The following is a 25,741-nucleotide window of genomic DNA, read 5'->3' on the forward strand; positions in this document are numbered from 1 at the left end:
GAACACAGAGAAACTCTGCAAGGCATGAACTATTTATGGCTCCTGCTATCACCCTGCAGAGAAAACATCTGAAGCAAGCCAGAAAGAGTAAACAAAAACATCAAACCACCACACAGGCATTTTCTGTAAATATTTTTTTTATTGCATGGATTAAGAAAAAAAAAAAGGTTCCCTTTTCTACATCAGCTCTCAGGGTCCAAAGAGCTCCAAAGGTGTGCCTTACAGACAGCTGAGATGTGATACCAGGAGGAGCAGTTTCTGTTTTCCACATTTCAAGCTTGTTTTACAAAAGAAGGAAACCAAACAACAGCTGGTGTGGAATAAAACCCTCGTTAAAGCTGCCTTTACAAAGCAAGTTCCCTTCAGCTAGGGAGCCTCTCGTTCATTCCTCACAATTTACAGTCCAGCTTAACTCAACTCCCCCTCCCCTGGACATCATCCACTTAAAATCTACTTCTCTAGCAATCTTTTGCTGCTGCTGGGTACGTTACTTCTAAAAGCCTCAGCCCTGCTCTTGCTGCAGTATGTACAACCTGTGGACCCTTGCTTTACTCAGCTTCATATTCCACATGCTGGTAAGAAGATGGCGAAGCAGAGGCAGCAGTGGACAATCAGTTTTGTCAGGGGCTTGGTCACATCTCAGAGGCTCCACAGCATGGCAACAGCCTTGCAGATGCCGACGTCGTGGTAGTTGAAGTAGCAGAGGCCGGCGAAGGTGACGGCCGACAGCACATACAGCCCTGTGTTGGCCACCTTGATGGCTGTGTCGCCGTGGACATAGTCGGTGATCACCTGCCCAAGACCCCTGCAGAACAGGGGGCAAAAAAGGCTGAAATCAGGAAAAAGCATTCCTCACTGAAATCCCAGAGTGCCAGGTTGGAAAGGAGCCCAAGGATCATCTGCTCCAACCTTTCTAGGTAGCAGTAGAGTTAGAATGGACATAGGATAGAATGGAATGGAAATAGGATAGGGATGGGATAGGATAGGATAGGATGAACCAGGTTGGAAAAGACCTTTGAGATCATCAAGTCCAACCTATCACCCAACACTATCTGATCAACTCAACCATGGCACCGAGTGCCTCATCCAATCTCTTCTTAAACACCTCCAGTGATGGTGACTCCACCACCTCCCCAGACAGCACATTCCAATGGCCAATTACTCTTTCTGGGAAGAACTTCTTCCTAACATCCAGCCTGAACCTCCCCTGGCACAGCTTGAGACTGTGTCTTCTTGTTCTGGTGCTGGGTACCCGGGAGAATAGACCAACCCCCACCTGGCTACAACCTCCCTTCAGGTAGTTGTAGACAGCAAGAAGGTCTCCCCTGAGCCTCCTCTTCTCCAGATTAAACAATCCCAGCTCCCTCAGCCTCTCCTCATGGAGCTGTGCTCCAGACCCCTCCCCAGCTTTGTTGCAATGAGCTGGCCCAGCACGGTGTCAAGCTAAGTCTTACAGCTGTCCAATGGAGTGGACTCCACTGCTTCCCCTGGGAGATGATGACCTCTGAGATCTTTTCCAACCTTGTTGATTCTATGATTCCAACCTCCAACTGTTCTCAGGGTGGCAAATTGTCTGCTGGAGTCCATTTCCCAGGAATCAATACCATAACGCTATCAAGTCTTTACTATGCAGAATCTGATCACCAGGGAGCTGCACAAAGCTGGCTTATAGGCACAACACCTTAGAAGAACAACTTGTTTCCTACAGATCTGTCCTGTTTCTGTTCTGTTTGTTCAAAAAGGTAAAAATGTCCAAGGTTCTACACAGCCAGTGGTCAGGAAGTGCTCCTAAGGTAGGATACTGTGCAGAAGAACACCAGAGCATGCTTACAGATTCCTGGCTCCTGCCATCTGACTGAGCCAACAGTGTGACAAAGGAAGAGCAAGGTACAAATGTCATGTCAAAGCTCACAGCTGTTGCACAACTTGGAGACTTAACAGCTAAGGGCCTGGAGCCATCCTGCCTCTCAGACTTCACTCTTAATCCTGAGTGACCTCTTGTGCTTACCAGTGGCCATGAAGAGTGAGGGCTGCAGCCAGCGAATAGTCCATGGCTGGTCCGGGGTACAGGTAGGCTGCAGGCAGGAGACCCAGCAAGAGGACACTGACAGCTCTCTCACCTGTCCAGTGCAAAGATGCAGCCTTGGAACTGCCTGCAAGGAGAAGCATTTTTCAGTGCAAAGCTCAGAGCTGTAACCTTAAAACCACACAATTGCAGTTGGGTTTTTTTCCCCTCTCTGACCTGATTACTAAGCTTTCATCCAGATGAACACAACTGCAAGTTCCAGTGAATGGCACCTCCTGATAATTCTGTGGTCAGCTCTGCCCAGGAACTGATACTGCTATTTTTAACTGCAGATTAAAAAGTCTGGGACCATCACAGGCCATATATGGTCCAGAAGTAGTCTGAAGGCCTCCACTAATAAGCAGGACAGAATTTGAACCACCTCTGTGTAGTCTTACCACACAGAGGGAAAACCAAACCAAGAAACAAGCCTGCAGATCAGACTGGGAATCAGAAGCTCTGCTGCCCCAGGAAAGAAGTCACAGCTGCAGTGTTTCCAAACTGTTGCTGCTGAGCCCCAGGAAATCTTCTGTCACTTACATCTTTCAGCCAGTTTTCCACACCCACAACTCCACCACCTTTGTTAATAAGCAGAGATTTACTTTTCCTGCCACTCAGTTAGCGTGCTCTGTTAAAGGATTTGCTGCCTTCCCATGCTGACACCGACCAAAGAAGCCTCAGGTTCGAGTTCAAGCAGTGTGAAGTCATCGATATCTTGTTTCAAACTAGCCCCCGGGGCTGCCTGCGAACCAACAGCTGCTGCTGCGGCAGGCAGGCAGGCAGCACGGGGTGGCAATCCCGGTAACCCTATCCCTGCCAAGATGAGCCAAACGAAACACACCCTGCCACGCACCAATTCCTTCGGCCCCCGCTTACTCACATTTAACATCTACCTAGCTCAAACAATGGCCAGATGAGGCACACGCCGCTGGGCTGGGGCGGAGGAGCCGCTTGGAGGGCGGGGAAATAACGGCCCAGCGGCGGCCGACAACGCTGGTGCCCGGTGCCGGCCTCGGGGAAGGTCAGCCCCGCAAAGCCCCGCGCACGGCGGGGACTGACCCGGGACGCCGCACGTACCATGGCCCTGCCGGGGCGAGCTGTGGCTTTGCCGGGCCGGAGCGCTCCGATCGGCGACAGCTGCCAGGAGAGCGGGGCGGCGGAGCAGGGCGTCCCCGAGGAGAGCTGCGGAGAGAGCAGGAGTCAGGGCGAGTCAGGGCAAGCAGGACAGGACAAGACAGGACAGGACAGGGCAGGGCAGGCAGGGCAGGGCAGGGGGCCGGCCGGCACTCACCCATCTGGGCGCCGCGGGGTCGCCGCAGCCCCGCCCGCAGCAGCACCAGCGCCGCCATCGTCCCCAGCCGCCCAAGGGCACCGCGCAGCGGAGCCGGAACTCGCCGCAGCCCTTCCGCTTCCGCCCCGGGGGCGAGGGCGCAGCGCCGAGCGCGGGCACGGCCGGCGGCGCGGCGGGCACGGGCGGCTCCCGCAGACGATTCACGCTGCGACCCCCGCGCAGCGGCAGCTGTGCAAAAGCTGCTCAGGAGCCCGGGAGAGCTGCTGCCGGTTTGCTTAGGCTGGAGGAGGCAGAGGGCAGACCTCGCTGCTCTCTACAGCTCCCTGAGAGGAGGCTGCAGGAGGGTGGAGGTTGGTCTCTTCTCCCTAGTATTAGGTGATAGAAGGAAAGGAAATGACCTAAAGTCGTGCCAGGCGAGGGCATGTCCCACATGGCTGCTTTGCACTCCAGCCTCCTTTGCTTCATCTCTAAGCCCGCCAAGTCTGATCAGGTAGAAACAGATGGCACAGGAACCACCCAGAGTTGTCAGGCCTGTGCTCCGTCTCAGGCTTTACTCCCAAGACAATGACAAAAGCATCCATCACATCTGGATCAGTTTATTTTGTTAAAAGGCTGGGCTGCTCAGCTGCAAGGGAGAGCAGCCCATACCAGGTTCTCCAGTAACACCTTAGGCAGACCAGAGACAGAACTCAACACCCAGCAAGGCTTCCCTGTCAGCACAAATGGTTTCAGCATCCCCCCTAGAGAATGGAGGAAAGGCAGACAATGGGCAGCCCAGGCCAGGATCTGCAGAGAAGTCTAAACCAAGCAAGTGCACTGGTGTCTTGTCTTCAGCACCATGGAAGGAGTCACTGCACCTTCAGCTGCAATCTGTCCCCTCCTGCTCCCTTCTGTGTCCAGCTGACCGTGTGCAGGCCACCACACAGGTCTGCTTCTGTTGGAGGATGAGAAGACAAAGCTACCATGGAGTTCAGTCCAGTGACTTTCCCTCTGCCCTCAGACTTCTTGTCTTGACCCCCTCCTCTTGTTAGTCTTGGTCACTGATTTGGTAACACACCCCCCTCCCCCCAAAAAAGCAATCTGTTAAAACACTGAAAACAACAACAAACCAAATGGTGCAACCATGCTTGCTTTGCCCCTGGGTGCAGCAGGGATCCATGTGGCAAGCCCAGCCAACCTGGGAGACACACAGCTGGTTCTCTGAATGGCAAGGGGGCACCACCTGCAGGCTGCCAAGGCTCAGGCTCTGCCCTGGGGGCTGGCAGGATGTGTGTAAACCACAGTGTGGAAACGAGTTGTACCGTGGGGCAGTGCTGAGAGATAAATGCCTGCCTCTGGCCTCTACCTTATTGTCTGAGCTGCAGCCTAGGCTCATTAATCCTCATCTGAGCTATCCTCTGATTTCTCATCAGCGGCCACCTTCCAGTTCTTCCTCTTGCTCTTCTTCTCTGGCACCTCGCTGTGCCTCTCCGGCGCGGAGCTGCGCCGTTTCTTTCTCTTTTTTGGGGGCCGTTTTGCCTTTTTCTCCTCAGATTCACTGTCCTCAGAGCTGCTGGTGGTTGAGCTGCTGGCACGAGAAAAGTCACTGTCCTGCCCAGAAGAGGAGGTAGGTTCCCTGGCAGGCACTTTCCTGGTCTTTTTCTTGCGCTTGTGTTTCCCCTTGCGGGTGCTTGAGGTCTCCTCCTCCGAGCACTCACTCTCTCGGGAGGAATCTGACGATGTCCTCCCCTGCTCCTTTTTCTTTCTCTTTCTTTTTTTGTGTGATCTCTTTTTTTGCTTCTTCTTGTGGGATTTCTTTGGCTTTTTCCTCTTGTGTGACTCCCGGGCAGTCGTTGGCTTCCCCAGATGAGATTTCTTCTTCCCGTTGATCGCATTTTGTTCATCTCCCTGAGGGTCACTGCACACACAAAAAAAACCACACAAAAGAAGAACAAAGGATGACCAAGAAATACCCCAAAAGAAGAAAGGATGACCAAAAAACCCCCAAAGGATCAAAGGATGACCAAAAAAAACCCCAAAAGATCAAAGGATGACCAAAAAAACCTCAAAGAAAGAACAAAGGATGACCAAAAGGCAGCAGGCAGGCAGGCAGGCACAGGGCAGCTGAACCTCTTCTGTCTCAGATGCTTTAAGCAAGCCCACCCCTCGAGCAGGGAAGCAGATGATGCTTCCACTGTTGTGGTAGCTACCTTTTTCTTCCACCAATCAACAGCTTGGGCCCACACCTTACTAACATTCCTGCCTTCAGGAATTTGAGCCAAGGAGGATGTGTGCTGAAAGCCACCTGAGTGCTGAAAGCTCACTTATAGCAACTTGGACTCTGTAAGCCTGGCAAATACTGTACTTGATGATGCTGGGAGGGGGAGGTTCAAAAGAATTCATTCTGAGGTCTGGTTTCACAGTTGAGTCTCCACTCTCCAGGACACTACAAGAATTTCTGCTCTCCAAATAAGGAGGAAACACAGCAGACAGAGGTACACTGCCATGGGGAGGAAAACCTGGAGCTGCTATTTCAGAGGGTGTGTAGTGAGCTGGTCTGGATTCAGCCTGCCCCTCTGGCTCTCCACTGGCCCAGGCACATATTGTAGATTCACAGAATGGGTTGGGTTGGAAGGGACCTTTAAGGTCATCCAACTCCAACCCCTCTGCCCTGGGCAAGGACACCTCCCACCAGCCCAGGTCACTCAAGGCCTCATCCAGCCTGGCCTTGCACACCTCCAGAGAGGGGATATCCACAGCATCCCTGGGCAACCTCACATCATTAAGTCTGTTTGCCTTACCTATCTGTGTCGAATTCTTCAGGGTACAACTCTTTGTAGCCACTGTGACCCCACCTGGAAGAAAGCAGAACCATCCATCAGAAACAGAGCAGGGCAAAAAAAACCCCAAACCACAGCTCTGAAAAGAGCCACAGAATGAAGAGGAGTTTACACCACAAGCAAGAAGGGCTGTAAGAACCTTCCCAAGCAAAGAAGGAAGGAAATGTGACACTCACTTGGTTGGTACTACTGAAACACAACTTATTTCCAGGCCCAGTTAGGGACAATTGCAACTGGGAGTTCTTTCCAGTCACCCTGGAGAGCACTACCTTGGCCTTCCTCAAGATCTTTACAGTCCCTTAGGCAAAGCAGTAAACACTGAGCTCAGCTGCTAAGCTTCTGCTGCTTAGTGGGATTTCAGATGTACTCAAACTGAGTATTCTGGGAGTGTGTGAACTGATTTCTTTGTTGTCAGAATGAGACTCAGCATCATTGACTCAGCACCATTGACTCAGCACTATTGATTTTCAAACCACACTTGAAAAGAGAAATGCAACCTTGCAGAGGACTCCAAGGAGATGCTTTATTGAGCATTATGAGCACAGCTTCTCACCTGTCTGGCATGTTGGCTTCACATTCATACAGCTTTTTGTTCCAGGATCGAGCCCTGAGGAGGTCATCTTCAACCAGGTCAAGGAACTGGGAGTTCTTTGCCCTCCAGTCAGCCCTGTGGCCCTCCTCGTCGAAGCCATCGCTGCGCATCCGACTGCTGCGGAAAGAGGAGAGTTGGCCTTCAGCTGCCAGCTCTGCTGGGGAAACTGCCTGAGCATGGGGTTAGTCCAGCCAGAGGAGCAGAAGTCCAGCAAGGCTGGGGTGTCCACCTATGCAAGACCACCCAGCATTCTAACAGCCACCACCAGCAGCTCTCACACAGCCCCTTCAGGAGCTAACACACTTCCCAAAGCTTGTGGCCCTCTGTGCACAGCAAAGCTCTTGGCAGAGATGTTCAGAGTGCAAAATCAGAGGAAGGAGTGGTCTTGCCTGGCACAAATGCAGCTCCCTTAGAATCATAGAATCACAGAGCTGTTAGGGTTGGAAAGGACCTCAAGGATCAGCCAGTTCCAACCCCCTGCCATGGGCAGGGACACCTCACACTACAGGAGGTTGCCCAGACCCACATCCGGCCTGGCCTTCAAAATCTCCAGGGACGAGGCTTCCACCACCTCCCCAGGCAACCTGTGCCAGTCTCTCACCATCATCATGGGCAAGAACTTCTTCCTGACATCCAATCTGAATCCACCCACTTCTAGTTTGATTTCCATTCCCCCTCTTCCTCTGGAACACTCTGCAGAAAATAAACATAACCTAAAGCCCACCTGGAGGTATCTGAGAGCATTCTGCTTTGCCTTTTCCAGTAAGTCTCTTCTGTCTGCTTCTCCCATTCCCTTATTTTCCACATTTCTGTCTCCTCCTGAATCTGCAAGTCATAGAAGGGAAACAAACATCGCGTTAGGGAGAGTTTTACGAACGTGGAGCACGCAGCCTGAGCTCCCAGTTTAAGGTTTGCTACGTTTGAACGGGCAAACCCCAAAGACGATGTCTCATCGCAGGGCACCTTTGATCGGTAAATCCATGCACACATTCCCTGGCCAGGATGGGGGCTCACGGTTTAACTGGCGGCGAGGCTAGCGACGGCTGCGGAACTTCCTCCAGCGAGCTGCTTTCCTCCCTGCAAACCGCCCCTGCCCTCCCCACCGCCGGATCACAACTCCGCGTTCCGCCCGGCCCCTTCCCTGCTCCGCCGGCAGGGCAGCGCCGCACGGCCGGGGAGGTACCGGCAGTCCCGGGCCCCACGTACACCGCACGGCACCGCCCAGGTGATGCCCGGGGGTCTCCGTGCGTGGGGCACAGCCAGGCGGCAGAGCCACCACGGAGAAGGAGAAGAGGGGGCGGCGGAGGCCGACCGCCCCCCGCGGCCCCGGCCGCCCCCCGCGGCCCCGGCCGTACCTTGTTGTGCGCACCCGTGTGCCGGATCACGTTCCGCAGCAGCACCTTCCCCACCGGCACTCGGGACATCCTCTCGCGTTCCACGGCCCCACCGCCACCCCCAGGCCCGGCCCGGGGCCGCTCACGGAGGCTTCCCTGCAGCCGCCAGGCGGAAGTGCACCTCGCGAAATGCTTCCCCCCCCCCCCGGCAGCGCCCAGCGGGGCCCCGAGCCGCGGCCAGCACGGAGCGGGACGGCCCGGGAACGGCTAAGGGGACCGGCGGGCAGCGTCCGGCTTCTCCGGCGAGGCGGCAGGGAGGGCCGGCGGGCGCGGGAGGGAGGGCGACGGCGGGGCCGGAACGCGCGGAAGCGAGGGGCGGACGGGAAAGGCGGAGGGACCGGCGCCGCGCGGCGCTTCCGGTTGCCGTCGCCAGGCAACGGCGGCGGCAGCCATGGCGGGCGCGGCGCTGGCGGGGGCCGCGCAGCTCTGGTCGCTGCTGGACGAGATGTTGGAGAGCGACCCCCAGGCCTACGGCCGCTTCCTGCGGCAGCAGCGCGCCGAGGCCGAGCGGTTTTGCGCCCCGCCGGAGCCTCACCTGTGCCTGCGGGCCCGGCCCGCGGTGCGTGCGCGGCCGGCGGGGCTCGGCCCCCCCCGCCTGGGTGCCGGGAGCGGGGGCGAGGGGAGGGTTGCGAGGCCGCAGGGTGCTCAGCCGCCGCTTGGTCTCCTGCAGGACGTCATCGGGGGACCGCTGTTCATCAACGTCTGCGGCTGGAAAAGGGTCCCGGCGCCCAAGGCTGCCGCTGACCCCACTCCTGTCAGCGTGGGGCGGCTAGAAGAAGCATCTGGCGAAGGAGGTAGGGCCCCAAGGAGCTGCGCCTCGGCCCCGGCGCGTTTCTCTCTTCCCGCAGCAGTGCATCGCACGGCCGTCGCACGCAGGTTCTTGCTGTAGCCGAGGGCGGTGCTGTGCCGCGGCCAGCTCTCGGCTGCGGGCGAGGACGGCAAGGCAAGGATGCCACAGGTGCATCTCACCGGGGTCCCTAAACGAGTGTGCCCTTGTTGGAAATAAAACCACAAAGCAAACCACCAAAACCCAAACCCAGCCCCACCAACCAAAAGAGCCCAACCCCAAAACAGCCTAAACACAAACCAGCTGAGCCCGAGAAACACAGAACTTGAGGGCAACTAAATCCCATGCTGCACTTAGGCACTGGGAATCGCTGCCACCACACCTGCTCATCCTGCCTTGCTGTCCCCAGGCCTCTCCTTGAACACACAGCCTGCAGGATCACCACCTGAGAAGGGTCATTTCTAGGTGAGGTTGATAGAATCAGCCCAGAAGCCACAAGTTCATTCCCTTTGCTTTCAGAGGGAGTGGTTAGGAAGAATGCTGGCAGGTGGTAGCAGAGCAACAGCTCTGACCCTTCTCTTTGTAGAGCTTTGCAGGATTATAGATGTTGCATACAACCCAGCTGTACTTCAGAGGGCTGAAAAGCCAGAGGAGACGGAGCACCTGATCCATTTGACTCTCAAACTCATCGAGGAGCAATGCAACCTCCTTCTGCCCTATTCATACACCATGGAGCCATTCAAGTTGAAAGGAAGCCTGGCAATGATGCAGCAACGGCTGGAAGGAAGGCAGAGGCCAGCTCCACAGCTCAGCCAGAACACAAAGGGTATGTAGAGAGCTCCTGCCACTTCTCCTCGAGGAACCATCAGATTCTCCAACAAACTTACTCAATCTGTCTCTCTCTCACCCCAGTTCTTGCCCTAAGCATCAACCAACAGAGTCAGGCAGCAGTATCTAGAGCAGGATCAGTTAAACCCTGCTGGCCTGCCTGCATTCATCCCTGGTGTCATGCAACTGAGAAGCAGTGGCCCTGGGACAGCAAATTCCCTTCCTCCTCTATCCACTAGACATGGGAACTCTGCAAGGCTTTGATCCTTGTTCTCACCTGAGTAAAAAAGGGGTTTGCTGCTGTAACTACTGGTCTGAAAACAACAACTTCAAACTCCTGGGCAATAAAAACCAAATCATGAGCAAAGGAGAGAGTGGCAGCACCAGGCAGAATTGCTAATGACAATTAACTGCAGTTCAGATTGTGCTGTAGTTCACAGAATAGAAGAGATTCATGGCATGGGTTGGGGTGGGAGGAACCTTAAGGATCATCCAGCTCCATGTGTCAAGTGGCACATTACAGTGCTTAGTAACTGTAGGTTACTGGTGTGAGAGTGATAGGTGTGAAAGGTTCCTCCTTCTTCCAAGAGCTGAGCCTTGATCAGCTGCTGCAGGCTGTGCAAGCTGAGGACTGCAGCAATGCCCCTGTGCTGCTGGAGGAGGAAAGTGTGACACAATCCAGAAGGCCTCTGATCGAGGAAATCACCAGTCCTGAAATAAGAGAGGAGCCAGCTGTCCCTGCCTATGAAATCATCACTGTGAGGGATGCAAAGGAGAAACCACTCCAGCTGGAGCTCAAGATTTGGCTGCCTAAGGTTGGCTCAGTCTCTGAGTGTGACCTGAGCATCTCAAAGGTAAGGCAGAAGAATCTCCCTTCTGTTTTCTGTCTGGTACCCCCTGCACAGGCATGCTCACTGCTGGCAAACAGGTACTCAGCTCTTCTCCTTTCCTTGCTTCAGGATGACATCACCATGGAAGTGCCTGGACAATACCAGTTGCAGCTGGATCTGCCTGAATTGGTGGATGAAGAAGGAGCTACAGCAGTATTTCACAGAGGGAAAGGGCTGCTGTTTGTCACACTGCCAGTTGCCAGGCCAGGGCCTTAAAGACTGCATTCCACCCTCTGCCTGTTCACAGATGAGCCCAGGATGAGAATCCAGCATTCAGATGGTGATGAGTTGGGGTTTATTTAATTGATCTTCTCCTCCTCAGGGCTGAATACCTCACATGCCCTTAGAAGATGGATGGAGAAGAGGAAGGCTGGAGGAATCCAACTTAGGAACAGCAAATAAGCAAATCAAATAGCCCAGGAGTGCTGCTGCCAGCTGCAGCAGAGGGCCACACATGCACACACACCCTCACTGCATCATTCACTTGGCCTTAAGGCAGGGCAACAACAGTTGTGAAGTGGTTTTGCTGAATAAATCCATGACTGGACTCATGTGGTTACAGTCCCAGAGTGCCAGGTTGGAAGGGACCCCAAGGCTCATCTGCTCCAAGCTCTCTAGGTGACAGCAGGGTTGCAATGAGCTGGCTCAGCACCCTGTGAGCTGAGCCTGAAAACTCTCCAGTGGAAGGCACTCCACTGCTTCCCTTGGGAGATGATTCCAACCTCCAACTGTTCTCACAGGGAAACATTTCCTTCTGGAGGCCAAAGGGAATGTCCCCAGCAGTCCCTTGTCCCCATCACCCCTTGTCCTCTCCATAGGACTCCTTGTCAAAAGGGAGTCTCTATTCTCCTGGTGCCCACCCTCTATGTACTGGTCCATGGCAATAAGGTCTCCCCCAAGCCTTCTCCAGGCTGAACAAACCCAGCTCTGAGCCTTTCCTTATGTAACAGCTCTCTCAGCTGTGGAGCAAGCAGCAGAGGTGTAGCAAAACCCCTTAGCCAAGTTGCCCTGCATGCTGTAGCTGTTCCCTTTAGGACAATCCCAGCTGATGTGGGGTAGGCTTTGTAGTCTTTTCACACCCTGGTTATGCCTGACCTCTTTTCTTCATGGCTTGGCAATCTCTGAGTGAAAGCACAGAACAAGAGACCTGCTCTGTGCTGCTCAACAGAACAATCACAGATTGATGTTGTCAGTGGCACAGATCATCCAGACCCACTCCCCCTAGCCCAGGTTGCTCAAGGCCTCACCCAGCCTGGCCTTGAGCACCTCCAGGAAGGGAGCATCCTGGGCAGCCTGTGCCAGTGTCTCCCCACCCTCACCACAAAGAATTTCTTCCTAACCTCCAGTCTCCATCTCCCCTCAAGTTCCAAGTCTATCAGTGCAGGAGCTGAGCTGGCCTGCTGCAGCCTGCCAGCAGCCCCACAAGTCACTAGCAGCCCTCCAAGCACACAGACACTGAGCAGGAGAGTCTGGCAGTCAGCCAGAGAGCATGTCCATGGGATGAACTCCCTGGGTGTGCAGGGAAAGGTTGCTGCAGCCAGAGCCTGAGACTGTGCTGAACCCTGCAGGAAGGAAGCCAGGAGGATTAAAGCTCCCTGCTGCATGACAGCACCAAAGCAGAGTTATTTTGGAGCACTGCAATTGAAGGTTAACAGGGTGAGGGTTTCACTGTCAGCCTGAAAGCCCTAACAGCTGAGCTGCTGCCCCTGAGCACTGCAGGGAGCCACACAGGGCCTGAAGAGAAAAGCACTTGGAGCGAGGTTTAGTAGTTGTCAATTCCAAACATTTAATAGGTTCACTAAAAGCAAGTCTGGAACCAAGGAGGTTTGTGAAGATGACCCAAGGAAACCCCAAAACCTTAATGCACTTCTGTGCTTGAAAGCCAGGCAGGACAACCAGGTTATCACAGCAGCCAGACATGAAAGAGTTCCCACAACAAAAGAAACAGGAAGCATGTTTCATTGCCACAGTATTTTCTTTCCACATCTTTAGTTTTCTTTTGTAGAGCTTTACAGGAGACAGTACTGAAGGCAAGACACAGGACAACAGATCAGCTGCAACTCTTCCTTTCTGGGCTTCCCTAAAGCTTCTCCCCCACCCCTCTGTATTTCCATTCTCCTGCTCACTTTGTACTTCCTACCCAGCCCACCCTTTGCACACAGCTGCACTTCCACGTGGCCAAGTGGGAGTGAAGAACCTTCAGCACTGCAGCCTCTGCAGGAGGCAAGATCTGAGGGAAGTGGACAAGAGTCCAGCCAACTACCAAAGCCTTTTACAGCCAATAAATACATGGAGAGCACATCCTGCAGCTGGGACAACACAGAGAAGCCAGGGAAGAAGCACAGCACCAGTGACTAACTCAGGACTTCCCATCTCAGAATGCCTGAAAAAGGCTTCTCCCAGGCACTCATCACAATCAGTGCTCACTGCTGGAATTGTCAGTGGGGGGCATCTGCCTGTGCTGGGTTCCAACACCCAGATCCTTCTGCAGAACAGTTCCTTCCATGGCACCAAAGTCTGAGATTAGCTTAGCAAGGTGAAGAGCACCTCCAGAGCTTTCATACTAGAAGCAGGTATCAGGGAGAGCTCCTGAGGAGGCAGCACATCCCCTGTGGCATCTGAAGGCTGTGACCCCACAGGCAGCAGCGCTCCTTCACCTTTCAGTGCCCAGAAGGGATCACACCACTGAGAAGATCCAGCCCCAGTGCCAAATTCCAGGAAAGATTAGCACTTGGCCTCTGAGGAACCATTCCCAGGCCCTCAGTGCATGTCACACTGCCCCCAGCAGCACAGGACAGGAGGGAACTCACCTTCTATGAGACTCCATCTGTTACCACCTCAGCTCCTGTGAGCAGCTGTTTAGAAATCCAACTTCTGACAACACTGAGGTCAGGAAACCTGCTTGGGTCTGCACCCTGCTGCTCCCCCTGCTCGAGCAGATGGTTTCCCAGGCAGGCTGAGGAGCAGCCAGCAGAGCACCGAAACCCAGGAGGGCTTCGCTCTGCTTTGGGAGGAGTCTGCAAAGGGAACTGACTGTGCCCAGAGCTCTAGCTGCTCTGGAAAAGCACTTCTGCAAACTGATGTCTCTTGTTGTTTCTTTTTCTGTACAGGCTGGTAATAAAAGAGCATTACCAGAGAGTATAATACAGAGGTAAAATAAGCTTAAAACCAAAAGGAACTCCTCCTCCTCTTCTTCTCTTTTTTAATAAGTCTGAACACTAAAGTCTAAATAGCAGGTTTCAAATAAAAACAAGTGTGACCCAGGGAAGGTTTTTGCTCTGCTTGCAGGGTGGGAGAATGAATTATAGCAGCATTGTGACTGGCTTCTCAAGGAAGGTCTTGAACTCGGCAAGCCACTGTGCTCCCACTGCTCCATCCACCACCCGGTGGTCGCAGCTGAGCGTGACCGACATCACGCTGGCCACCTCGAACCTGCAGGGAGATGGAACCAGCTCACACCAGGAACCAAACCACACCACTCAGAACAGAACAGAATTAACCAGCTTGGAAAAGACCTCATTGCTCATCCAGTCCAACCTATTGCCCAGCACCATCTGATCAACTCAACCATGGCACCAAGGGCCTCAGCCAGGCTCTTCTTCAACACCTCCAGGGATGGGGACTCCACCACCTCCCTGGGCAGCACATCCCAGTGGCCAATCTCTCTTTCTATGAAGAACTTTCTCCTCACCTCCAGCCTAAACTTCCCCTGGCACAGCTTGAGACTGTGGCCTCTTGTTCTGGTGCTGCTTGCCTGGGAGAAGAGACCAACCCCCACCTGGCTCCAACCTCCCTTCAGGGAGCTGAAGAGAACAAGGTCTCCCCTGAGCCTCCTGTTCCCCAGGCTAAGCAACCCCAGCTCCCTCAGCCTCTCCTCACAGGGCTGTGCTCCAGACCCCTCCCCAGCTTTGTTGCCCTTCTCTGGACACCTTCCAGCATCTCAACATCTTTCCTAACCTGAGGAGCCCAGAACTGGACACAGGACTCAAGGTGTGGCCTAAGCAGTGCTGAGCACAGGGCTCAATGATTTCCCTGCTCCTGCTGGCCACACTCTTCCTGATCCAGGCCAGGATGCCATTGGCCTTCTTGGCCACCTGGGCACACTGCAGGCTCATGTTCAGCCTACCATCAACCAGTACCCCCAGGTCCCTCTCTGCCTGGCTGCTCTCAGCCACTCTGACCCCAGCCTGTAGCACTGCCTGGGGTTGCTGTGGCCAGATGACATTGAGAGCACAGAGTGTTCACTGCTGCACACACACTCACAGCGTGGTTGGGGTTGGAAGGGACCTCTGAAGGTCATCCAGACCAACCCCCTGCCAGAGCAGCATCACCTAGGGCAGGTCACACAGCAACACATCCAGGTGGGTTTTGAATGTCTCCAGAGAAGAAGACTCCACAACCTCTCTGGGCAGCCTGCTCCAGGGCTCTGTTCCTTGAGTACTGCCTCCAGTTCTGGTGTCCTCAGCATAAAGGGCACAGAGCTGTCTGGAGTGAGTCCAGAGGAGGCCACAAAGATGATCCAAGGGCTGCAGCACCTCTGCTATGAGGTCAGCCTGGAGAAGACTCCATGGGGACCTCAGAGCTGCCTTCCAATACCTGAAGGGATCCTACAGGAAAGCTGCAGAGGAACTTTTCCTGAGGGTGTCTGGAGACAGGACAAGGTATGGTTTGAAGCTGGGGGAGAGCAGGGTTAGAGTGGAGCTGAGGAGGAAGTTCTTCAGCATGAGGGTGGTGAGACTCTGGCACAGGCTGCCCAGGGAGGCTGTGGCTGCCTCCTCCCTGGAGGTGTTTAGGGCCAGGTTGGATGAGGCCTTGAGCAGCTGAGTGCAGTTGAGAGGTGTCCCTGCCTGTGGCAGGGAGGTTGGAGTAGATGAGCTGTGAGGTCTCATCCCAGCCAGAGCCATTCTGTGACTCTCTGAATTCTTACCCTTTCTCATTATCAGCTGGCACCAGCCTCTTCTCTGAGGAGCCAACTGCAAGGATGCAGGCTTGAGGTGGATTGATGATGGCAGAGAAATTCTTAATCCCATACATTCCCAAATTGGAAATGGTGAAGGTGCCACCCTGCAAGGAGAGCACAGCACAGCCAAGTTCACAGCAGCTCTCTCAGGTGGGACACTGCTGAAGCACCAGCAAACAGGCTTTGCTCAGCCTGTGCTCAGCACCCAAGGCAAGGGCAGCAATGCCTGGCAGAAACTTGAGCTCTCTCACCTGGAATTCATGAGGCTGAAGTTTACCTTCTCGGGCTTTAGCTGCCAAAGACACCACGTCCCTGCTGATGGAAGCCAGGCCCTTCACATGAGCATTGAACACAATGGGAGTGATGAGCCCTGCAGGGGTGCTCACAGCCACACTCACATCCACCACGTGGTTTCTGCAAGACACAAGGCAGGTGCCACCCACTCCAGCAAGACAAAGCTGCTTCAAAGCTCTCCAGACAGCTCTGGGGTCGTTTTGCAACAGTCACTGCACCTTGCACACCAGCCTCAGATCCACAGAAGGCACTGGGCTGGAAGGGAGCCTCAGAGGGCATCCTGTCCAGCCCCCCTGCAAGCAGCAGGGACAGCTCCAGCCAGAGCAGGCTGCACATGGACACAGCCAGGCTGATCTTGAAAGTCTCTTGGGATGGGAGCTGAACCCCCTCCCTGTGCAGCCTGTGCCTCCCCAGCCTCCCTGTGCAAAACTTCCTCCTGCTGTCCAACCTAACTCTGCCCTGCTCCAAGGGCTCCATTGCCTCTCATCCTATCACTCCAAGCCCTTCTGAACAGCCCCTCCTCAGCCTTCCTGTAGGTCCCTTTCAGACACTGAAATGCAGCTCTAAGGTCTGCCCAGAGCCTTCTCTTCTCCAGGCTGAACAGCCCCAACTCTCCCAGCCTGTCCCCACAGGGGAGGCTCTCCAGCCCTCTGACCATCTTTGTGGCCTCCTCTGGACCCCCTCTAGAAGCTCCAAGTCCCCCTTGTGTTGACCCCAGAGCTGGACACAGTATTCCAGGTGAGGTCTCACCAGGTTCTTAGCACTTTCACATCCCCCCCCCACCCCTTGCATCACACCATCTGCCCTTCCTCAAGCCCTCAGCAGCAGCTCTGCTGCTCTGCTATCAGAACAAAGAAAGTTGCTGGCTTCGACCGTACCATAAACTTACTGCCTGATAACGGTGTCCATCCAGGAGGAGTTGGCCTCAGGCACCTTCAGGCAGGCCAGGGCTGCAGCTTTAATGATGAAGTCATTGACAGAAAGCTTTATGTTATCTGAGACCTCCTGCAAAGAGAGAGATTGGAGGCATCAGGCTGCTGGCCCAAGCAGCTTGGCCAGCCCCTGACACAGAGGGAAGCTTAGAGAGCAAGCAGAGCAAGCAGTGACACTGGAGGTGCCAAGAGGAGAGGAGGGGAGCACTCCATGGTTGGACAATGTACAACCTCTTTGAATTCCTGTTTCCCACCCCCCCAAACCTGCCTTTCAGTGATTGGGTTTCTTCTATTTGTTACTTCTTTGCATTCTGAAGGCCCTCTCTGTCCTTCTGCCTTCCCTCCCAGCTGGAAGAACTGAACAGCCCCAAGCAGAGGACAAAGCAGGCCTCTCAGGGAAGGCAGAAGCAGTGCACAGCACCTGGGTAAAAAGCCTCCTTGTGTCACAGAACTGCTTCAGAGCAGGCAGAAAGGGCACTGAGACCCCTGCCCCTCATTTTCCAATCCAAAATGGCAATGTCCCCAGACCAGCAGGGTGAGCAAACCGGGGAGAGGCTGCAGCTTTCCCAGGCACAGACTGCATCAGGCTGGAAGGAAGCCTCCAAGGGCATCCTGTCCAGTCCCCCTGCAGGCAGCAGGGACAGCTCCAGCCAGAGCAGGCTGCACAGGGACACAGCCAGGCTGAGCCTGAATGGCTGCAGGGATGGAGCCTCAGCCCCCTCCCTGGGCAGCCTGTGCCAGTGTCTCCCCAGCCTCCCTGTGCAGAGCTTCCTCCTGGTGCCCAACCTAACTCTGCCCTGCTCCACTTTCAAACCATTGCTCCTCATCCTACCACTCCAAGCCCTTCTGAACAGTCCCTCCCCACCCTTCCTGTAGCTCCCCTTCAGATACTGAAATGCAGCCCTAAGGTCTCCCTGGAGCCTTCTCCCCTCCAGGCTGAACAGCCCCAACTTTCAGCCTGGATTCATGGGAGAGGTGCTGCAGCCCTCTGATCCTCTTTGTGGCCTCCTCTGGACCTGCTCCAGCAGGTGCATGTCCCTCTTGTGTTGGGGGTCCCCCAGCTGGAGACAGCCCTGCAGCTGAGGTCTGCCCAGAGCAGAGGGGCAGCATCACCTCCCTCAAGCTGCTGCTTTCCTCCCCACACTCTCACCCTACAGAATCCCAGGTTGGAAGGGACCCCCCCCAGGGATCATCTGCTCCAACATTTCCAGCTGAAAACACCTAAATGCCTCACCTGATTGAGCTCTTTCCTTAGCACCAGGACATCTCCCATGTTGACATCCACAGACAGGTAGTAGTGAGGTATTGTTTGCTTCGACTGCATCAGGCGCTGAGCGATGACCTGCGGGGAGCGGCGGAGACGGAGCTCAACCCCCCTGGAGCAGCCCTGCCTGCAAAGAGCCACCCCAGGGAGGGACCAAAGCTTCTCACCCTCCGAATGTTGCTGATGGGGATGTCTGTGAAGGTCCCCACTGGTGCTGCTGCAACTGCAGCAGCTGCAGGAACTGCCTCTGGCGCTGGAGCCTGCAATCGGAGGAAGCAGAGTTCACACCGGGAGCCAAACACCAACGGTGCAGAGCAGCTCGGGGGGTGGGGAGCCTGCTGAGGCCAAGCTGCCCCTTGCTCAGGAGCAGCAGACACTTCCTGCTCTCCAGCCTGTCCTCTCCAGTGCCCACTAGGCTCTTCATAAATCCTACACTGGATTATTAAAGGTAGGACTGAAGTGAGTCAGGACTGGGGGTGCTTGGTCTGGAGAAGAGGCTGAGGGGAGACCTCCTGAAAGGAGGCTGCAGTGAGGTGGGGGCTGGGCTCTGCTCCCCAGTAGCAGGTGACAGAAGGAAATGGCCTGAAATTGTGCCAGGGCAGGGGTAGGTTGGAGATGAGGAACAGTTCCTTTGCTGCAAGAGTGGTCAGGGATTGGCACAGGCTGCCCAGGGAGGTGGTGCAGTCCCCATGCCTGGAGGTGTTCAAGAACCCTGTGGCCATGGCACCTGGGGCCACGGTGGGGTTGGGTTGCTGGCTGGACTGGGATGTTTCCAACCCAAACAGTTCTGTGTTCCTGTGAACATTCACTGCTAGGAAGCTCCCAGAACAGCCAGGCCTGCTAGATGGCTGTTCTACACAGCAGAGATGTGCTGAAGGGCACTCTCCATCTGCACCCAGCCACATCCCTCCCAGCAGTGCACAAAGCAGCACTTCCATCACCTCACAGCAAAGCCAAGCAATGGTCTAAGAACAGATTCATGGCAGCAGCCAGCAGCTGTTGGCTCTTAAGTTTGCCTTTCCTTCTGACTGCCTCTTTTTCAGCCATGTCAGATCAGCTGGGCCTGGGCCTGGCTCAATCCATAGCAATGCAGCACCCAAGTGAAGGGTTGGGAGCACACATCTCAGAGCTACTCACTGGAGCAACCTTTGGTGGGACAAACGACTCCACATCCTTCTTTGTGATCCTGCCATCTGGTCCAGTACCTACAAGGGTCAAAGGAAACCATCAGAGGATGGCGATGATGTCAAACAGCTCCACTCAGCAGAGAGAAGGCAGCCAACACAACCTCTGCTGAGGGCTCAGCACCCTCCTGGCAGGAAGGAAAGAGAATAAAAGGCAGGAGTGTACCTGGGGAGGCAGATGGTGAGGGCCAGGAAGGGGAAGGGCAACCTACCTTTCACTTGGGCAAGGTCAATTCCTTTTTCTGCTGCAATTTTCTTTGCCAGGGGACTGACCAGGACCCTTCCTTTGCGAGGTGCCCCAGGTGTGGGGGCTGCTGGAGCAGAAGGAACAGCAGGCTGGGGAGGGGGAGCAGGAGCAGGAGCTGCCATTGCCTTAACAAGAGAATCAGAGCCATCAGCTTCAGCATCATTCAGCAAAAGCTTTGTAGGTACAAGGAGAGGACAGCATCCCCCAGTTACCAGGCAAGAGAAGGGCAGAGAGTCACCCATCTGAAGGGGTTTGCACATGCTGAGAGGTTCCCCAGTGCCAGAAATCAACCCCAGAAACCTCCTGGCAAGGAGACAGACTGCTGCAACACACAGCAGAACAAAGGTGAAGCACCTAACTCGTGCCCCCAGCTTCCAAGGATGAGCTTGGAACTGGTGCCAGCAGTAAGCTGGAGCAGGGAGGGTGCTGCATGAGTCTGTGGCAGGCTCTGGAGGGCACACTCCAGCAGTCACTCCTCAGTCACCCAGCACCACCACGGTGTCAAGCCTGGCACTCACACAATCATTAACACCACTGCTGGAGCCAGGGCTTCACACTGGCAAACCACAACAGCTCAGCTCAGGCCTCTTAATGGTTCCCATAACTTCTCTCCCATGCTGAGAATGGTCCTTACTGGTGGAGGAGGAGGAGGAGGAGGGGGAGAAGGAGCTTGTGCCTGGATGTCAGGTACTGCAGTGGGCTGGTAGTCAGCAAAGGCTGGAATATCAGACTCCTTCTCCACAATGATGCAGAGAGCTGTTCCTAATGGCACATCTCTTGTTCCTTCAGGCACCAAGATTTTTGCCAAGTAGCCTTCCTCCTGCACTTCAAAGCCTGGGGAGGAAAGAAAGAAACCCAGTTTGGTGCTTGGTGCAGCTGCAGTCACTCTAAATGCTGCTTTTAAAGACCAGGAAACTAAAGCCCTGCCCTGTGTTTAGCAGGCAAGAGAATCTCTTCCAGGGCAACTAGCAGGGAAACACCTCCATGGAGTGGGCTTCAGCAGGAGGATTGAAGAAACAGAAGTGCTTTCAGGAGCTCTCCAGTGGAATGGGAAGTTAGGACTTGTTGGACTTGCACCACAACTTCTGCTCTGAGCAGCCAGGTGAGCAACTGGTGGAGAAGCTACTTCTGGATCCTCCCCTTTCAAGGGCACATCATCCACTCCTGGCCTTGCAGCTGACTCACCTATTGTGGCTTTATCTGTCTCAATTTCTGCCAGCAAGTCTCCCTCATTCAGCTTCTCCCCAACCTTCTTCTCCCATCTCTGCACTGTGCCCATTGTCATGGTGGGTGACAGGGCAGGGAGAGTCACCTGTGAAGCCAGAGAAAGAAGAGAATCAGATCCTGGTAACACAAAAAGAAAGGGGAACACAGATTTAGCTCCTGACTAAATGCTGCCAACCCCAAGAAGCAGCCAGCCCTTAATGCACTCCTGAGTCTGGCTCCACTGCAGCAGAGCACAGAGCTGCCAGGTCTGGCTGCTTTTATTCAGCAAGGCCAAAAAGCCAGGAGCAAGAAATCTACCTAAGAAAAGAACTGTTAGCATCATCACACTGGGAGAGTCCTGCAGCTGCTGTCTGCAAAGCTAAAAGGAAGCCTGAAGCAAGGCACAGGATGACAGAATGAGCTGGGCTGGAAGAGACCTCCAAAGGTCATCCAGTCCAACCCCCCTGCAGCCAGCAGGGACATCCTCCACTAGATCAGGTCACCCAGAGCCTCACCTTGAAGATCTCCAGCTATGGAGCCTCAACCACCTCCCTGGGCAACCTGCTGCAGTGCTCAACCACCCTTGTGGCAAAGAACTTTTCCCTACCCTCCACTCACTCTGTCTGGCCAGGTCTGGCTCCTTCAGAAGTGACACAGGCTGGGGGGTTGGCACACACAACCACAGCAGGAGTGAGCAGAGCTGCAGAGCAGAACCTGACAGCTAAGGCAGGCAGTGGGAAGTCAGCAAAGCTTAGGAACCAAAATCCAAGTCAGATGCAAAAGCTTTGAACCAAGTCTCTGCTCACCCACTGGCCATGCAGAGCACCTCAGCCACACCAGTGACCACCTGGAGCTCTCTGGGGGATGAGGTCCAACATCTCATTTCATTTCTCAGAGGAATGCCACAGGCACAACTGCTACAAAGTGCTCAACCCCAACCACGGTGGATGCAGACCTCAGCAAGGCCAAACCAAGCACCCAGAAATACAGCTCACTGTCAGCTACCCACAAGCACAGCTGGTGTGTTCCCCACCACAGGCTTCAGTCCTGCTCTCAACTGCAAGCAGAGCCCTCAGAGCTTACCCACACTCAGCACAAGGTCTTTTTACACCAGAACTCTCCAGGTCATGCCAAAGCAGCAGGCTGGGCTAGGCTGGGTGACAGCCCTGCACAGACAACTCCCTCCTCTGCTAACAGCTCAGATGCTAAGACCATTTTCTGTTAAAAGCCTCCTGGGACCTCCCCAGACACCTGCTTGAAGCATGCAGCAATGCCAGCAGCAGACAACCCTGCAATAGCTGTTAACTTCCCACCCCAGAGAGCACTCAGGCCACAACCAGAGTCCCAGCAGCCAAGTGCCCTGAAGCCAGCAAAGCCAAAGAGAGGGCAACAAGCCTGAGGCCACAGCAGGGCTCTCTTACCTGCATGTGAGGAGGGTAGGAGCTGCCAGGAGCCTGAGGTGAAGGTGGAGGTGGTGGTGGTGGGGAGGGAGCTGCAGCTTGAGGGGGAGGCACTGAGGCTGCAGGGGGGGCAGATGCTGCAGAGTCCAGGGTATAGCTTTTAAAGGCATCAACGTATTCAGGCCTGGAAGGAAACACAGCACCAGGCAGGTGACTGACTCCAGGTCACACAGGGGACCCAAGCAGCCTCAGGAGACAAAACCCAACTCAAGGGTTAGCAGAAGACCTACTTCTCTACTGTGATGCATATTATGGCCCCAATGGGAACATCTCTTGTTCCTTCTGGCACCAGGATCTTGGCCAAGTAGCATTCCTCCACGCTCTCAAAGCCAACTGTTGCTTTGTCTGTCTCCACCTTGGAGAGGGAACAGGATGTCATGATGGCAACACAGATGACAGGAACATTCAGGTTGGAGAAGACCCTCAGGATCACCAAGTCCAACCCACAAGCCTGCTCTACAAGGGTCACCCCCAAACCATACCCCCAAGCACCACATCCAAACCACCTTTAAACACATCCAGCCTTGGGGTCTCTTCCAACCTGGTTAATTCCATTCCATTCCACCACCTCCCTGGGCAGCCCATTCCAGTGCCTGACCACTCTTGCCCTGAAAAAACGTTTCCTAATGTCCAGTCTAAATCTACTCAGGGGCAGCTTGAGGCCATTCCCTCTTGTTCTATCACTGATGACCTGGGTGAAGAGACCAGCACCAACCTCTCCACAACCTCCTTTCAGGCAGTTGTAGAGAGCAATGAGGTCTCCCCTCAGCCTCATTCTGTTTCAAACCAACCATCCCCAGCTCCTTCAGTTGCTCTTCCTCAGATTTATTCTCCAGGCCCTTCCCAGCTTCCTTGCCCTCCTCTGCCCTGGCTCCAGCACCTCCACATCTCTCCTGTATTGAGGTGCCCCAAACTGATCAGACTGAGCAGAGCAGTGGGCTCAGAGCTTTCCAGCCAGGTAGTGCAGGGCCACAACACACACACATGGGAAAATCCCATGACAGCCAGAAGAAAGGCTGCCCCCAAAGAGGTGAAACACTGCTCCTGCTCAGAAACAGCAGCTTTGAGAGGCTGCAGCTTTGAGCCACCTGCTTCTGAGGGCATTTGTTAGGACGTGGGGCCTGGAAGCAAAGATCTGCCATGAGGTGAGGAGAGCCCAGGTGCAGATGCAGCTCCTCAGCAGTGCTGTGCCCCCAGGGTACCTCTGCTATGAGCTCCCCTTCGCCGATCTTGTCGCCCTCCTTCTTCTCCCAGCGCGCAATGGTGCCCATCTGCATGGTGGGGGACAGGGCCGGCAAAGCCACCTGCGGAGAGCAGGGCAGCGTTACAGCCCCGAGAGCAGGACCCCCCCGCAGCGCTGAGGGGCACCAAGCCTGTCCCCAAACCCCCTGCAGGTCAGGGCTGCCTCCACCCTGCTGGGGAGACACCGACGCAAACCACTACCGAGGGGCAGAGATGAGGCAGAGCAAGGAAGGGAGAAGCTGTGCCAGGGGATCCAGAGGGAAAAAGGAGTGGAGAAGGAGACGGCAAAGGGACTTAGGACGGCGTGAAGGCAAGGCTATGGAAATTGCGGGCCTGGGAAAGAGGGCAACAGCTCCCCAGGGCAAACCGAGCTGCCCAGTGAAAGGGAGCCAGGCCCTAAGAACGGAAGAGAAGAAAATCGCTGCCCCCGAGGCAGGAAGGCCACGCTCGGGGCCTGTGCTCCGCGGGCCCCCAGTGGCTATAGGGCTACGAACAGCAGCGGGGCAAGGGGACACCCGGACCGCCCGGCATGGGGGCGGGGAAGGGGAGAGCCTCTCACCTTCTGGTGTGCCGGGAGACTGCAGCAGCGACACGGGACGAGCCGGGGCCAGGCAGGCGGCAGCAGCAGCCCGCCAGGCCGGTGCGCGGGGCCAGCCCTCGCCGGGCCGCGGCACGGCGGCACGACCCCCACCCCCGCGCCGCGGCCGGCCCCCGCCGCACTGAGCGCTCGACAGCTCCGCGCCAGACCGGGGGCTCCCGCCACGTCCCGGGCCACGCGTCGTGCCAACACCCGCCACATGCTGGAGCCGGTGCTGGAGCCGCGGCGCCGCCGCTGCTGCTGCTGCCGCTCGGTGACCTCCTCCGTCCGGGCACGGCGCCGCACAGCCGCGCACGACACTGCCGCAAAGCGCGGCGGCCGGGGCGGGGCCAAGGGCCGGGAGCGGGGCGGGGCCAAGGGCCGAGGAGGGGGCGGGGCCGAGGGCGGCGCGGCGGCGGCGGGAGGAACGGGGCAGCGCCACAGGGGATATGCATTAGAGTAGGTGTTAGTGTGAGGAGAGGTACCAGCTATAGGTATTAGGTTAGGTAGCAGTAGAGAAATATGTCCACTCCCCTCTTAAACACCTCCAGGGATGGAGACTCCAACCCCTCCCTGGGCAGCACATTCCCATGGCCAATCTCTTTCTGTGAAGAACTTCTTCCTCACCTCCAGCCTGAACCTCCCCTGGCACAGCTTGAGACTGTGGCCTCTTGTTCTGGTGCTGGGTGCCTGGGAGAAGAGACCAACCCCCACCTGGCTACAACCTCCCTTCAGGGAGTTGTAGAGAGCAAGGAGGTCTCCCCTGAGCCCCCAGGCTAAGCAACCCCAGCTCCCTCAGCCTCTCCTCCCAGGGCTGTGCTCCAGACCCCTCCCCAGCTTTGTTTCTCTGGACACCTTCCATCAAGTCAACATCTTTCCTAAACTAAGGGGCCCAGAACTGTACACAGGACTCAAGGTGTGGCCTAAGCAGTGCTGAGTCCAGGGGCACAATGACCTCCCTGCTCCTGCTGGCCACACTAACTTCCTAGCACTGCTCAGTGCTCAGGCTGTGTGGAGACAGCACCTTGGGTCCAGCACCACAAATAAGAGAGGCCTAAAGCAGGGATGATTTAAGAGCCTAAGAGTTTGTTTCTGCATGTCAGGAGGAGGGCTTGGAGCAGCCCTGGGAGCCCAGCCCAGGCAGGGAAGCCTAACCTGGGGCGGCCCTGCCTCGGTGTGCCCCTGCTGAGGGCAGGCTCCTTGGGGAGCGGAGCAACCCTGCCCTGGTGTAAGGCTGCGGGCAGCAGGAGGGCAGAGAGATGCCTGGGAGGTGGAGGATGCAGCCTTGGAGCCAGCCAAGCAGTGAGCAAGCCGGGCTGGAGCCAGGCCTGTGCCTCCTGACTTGTTGCAACGCTTCCCCAGAACTGCACCAGAGCCCACTTGGATTCTCCTTGGTGCTATCCCCTGGCCTAGATTGTAGACCCCTGCTCCTTAGAGCATGTAACTGCCAGTCTGCCACTCCCACAGCACCCACAGTCTCCTACAACACTGTGGGACAAAGTGTAAGAACAGGTTTTCTCCAGGACCAACGAGAGGCTAACCCTAAGCACCCCAGGAGATTTGTGCTCTGGCTCCTTACCTGTGCCTTCTCCATTCCAAATCCATTCCCCTTGCACAAGCACTGAACAGACTCAGTTTGCAAACCCCCTTTTATTGAGACAGCTGCTTGGTCCACGCAGTCCAGGCCTCACCAGGCAGGTAGGGCTGGT

The 25,741-nt window shown here is 55.6% G+C and overlaps 4 protein-coding genes across 5 annotated transcripts; 1 reads left to right on the forward strand and 3 right to left on the reverse strand.

The window, feature by feature from the left end:
• Positions 1-133: 133 nt before the first annotated feature.
• Positions 134-3,466, reverse strand: SDHD (succinate dehydrogenase complex subunit D). Its single transcript, XM_054176160.1, has 4 exons — positions 3,357-3,466; positions 3,143-3,247; positions 2,009-2,153; positions 134-805 (listed from the first exon to the last, which is right to left on the reverse strand). Exons 1-4 carry the CDS (start codon positions 3,412-3,414, stop codon positions 640-642), a joined length of 474 nt encoding a protein of 157 aa, XP_054032135.1. The 5' UTR covers positions 3,415-3,466; the 3' UTR covers positions 134-639.
• A 1,154-nt stretch (positions 3,467-4,620) lies between these two features.
• On the reverse strand, positions 4,621-8,372 carry NKAPD1 (NKAP domain containing 1). 2 transcript variants are annotated; one of them, XM_054176158.1, is made up of 5 exons: positions 8,123-8,372; positions 7,492-7,592; positions 6,729-6,884; positions 6,137-6,190; positions 4,621-5,253 (listed from the first exon to the last, which is right to left on the reverse strand). In XM_054176158.1, exons 1-5 carry the CDS (start codon positions 8,189-8,191, stop codon positions 4,731-4,733), a joined length of 903 nt encoding a protein of 300 aa, XP_054032133.1. In that variant the 5' UTR covers positions 8,192-8,372; the 3' UTR covers positions 4,621-4,730. The 2 variants fall into 2 exon arrangements, with proteins under 2 accessions (XP_054032133.1, XP_054032134.1); XM_054176159.1 differs by having other exon boundaries at positions 8,137-8,230.
• Positions 8,373-8,547: 175 nt separating this feature from the next.
• Positions 8,548-11,061, forward strand: PIH1D2 (PIH1 domain containing 2). The gene is made up of 4 exons (XM_054176138.1): positions 8,548-8,955; positions 9,535-9,774; positions 10,365-10,630; positions 10,736-11,061. The coding sequence occupies exons 1-4, from the start codon at positions 8,553-8,555 to the stop codon at positions 10,880-10,882; spliced, it is 1,056 nt and encodes a 351-aa protein (XP_054032113.1). The 5' UTR covers positions 8,548-8,552; the 3' UTR covers positions 10,883-11,061.
• Positions 11,062-13,634: 2,573 nt separating this feature from the next.
• DLAT (dihydrolipoamide S-acetyltransferase) lies at positions 13,635-24,274 on the reverse strand. The gene is made up of 14 exons (XM_054176145.1): positions 24,015-24,274; positions 23,416-23,517; positions 22,444-22,568; positions 22,175-22,337; positions 20,733-20,859; positions 20,182-20,381; positions 19,513-19,672; positions 19,254-19,321; positions 18,284-18,376; positions 18,087-18,194; positions 16,810-16,925; positions 15,878-16,040; positions 15,594-15,730; positions 13,635-14,098 (listed from the first exon to the last, which is right to left on the reverse strand). Exons 1-14 carry the CDS (start codon positions 24,252-24,254, stop codon positions 13,969-13,971), a joined length of 1,932 nt encoding a protein of 643 aa, XP_054032120.1. The 5' UTR covers positions 24,255-24,274; the 3' UTR covers positions 13,635-13,968.
• Positions 24,275-25,741: the final 1,467 nt, after the last annotated feature.

The sequence above is a fragment of the Dryobates pubescens genome, chromosome 34 (assembly GCF_014839835.1).
Source record: "Dryobates pubescens isolate bDryPub1 chromosome 34, bDryPub1.pri, whole genome shotgun sequence".
Lineage (NCBI taxonomy): Eukaryota > Metazoa > Chordata > Aves > Piciformes > Picidae > Dryobates > Dryobates pubescens.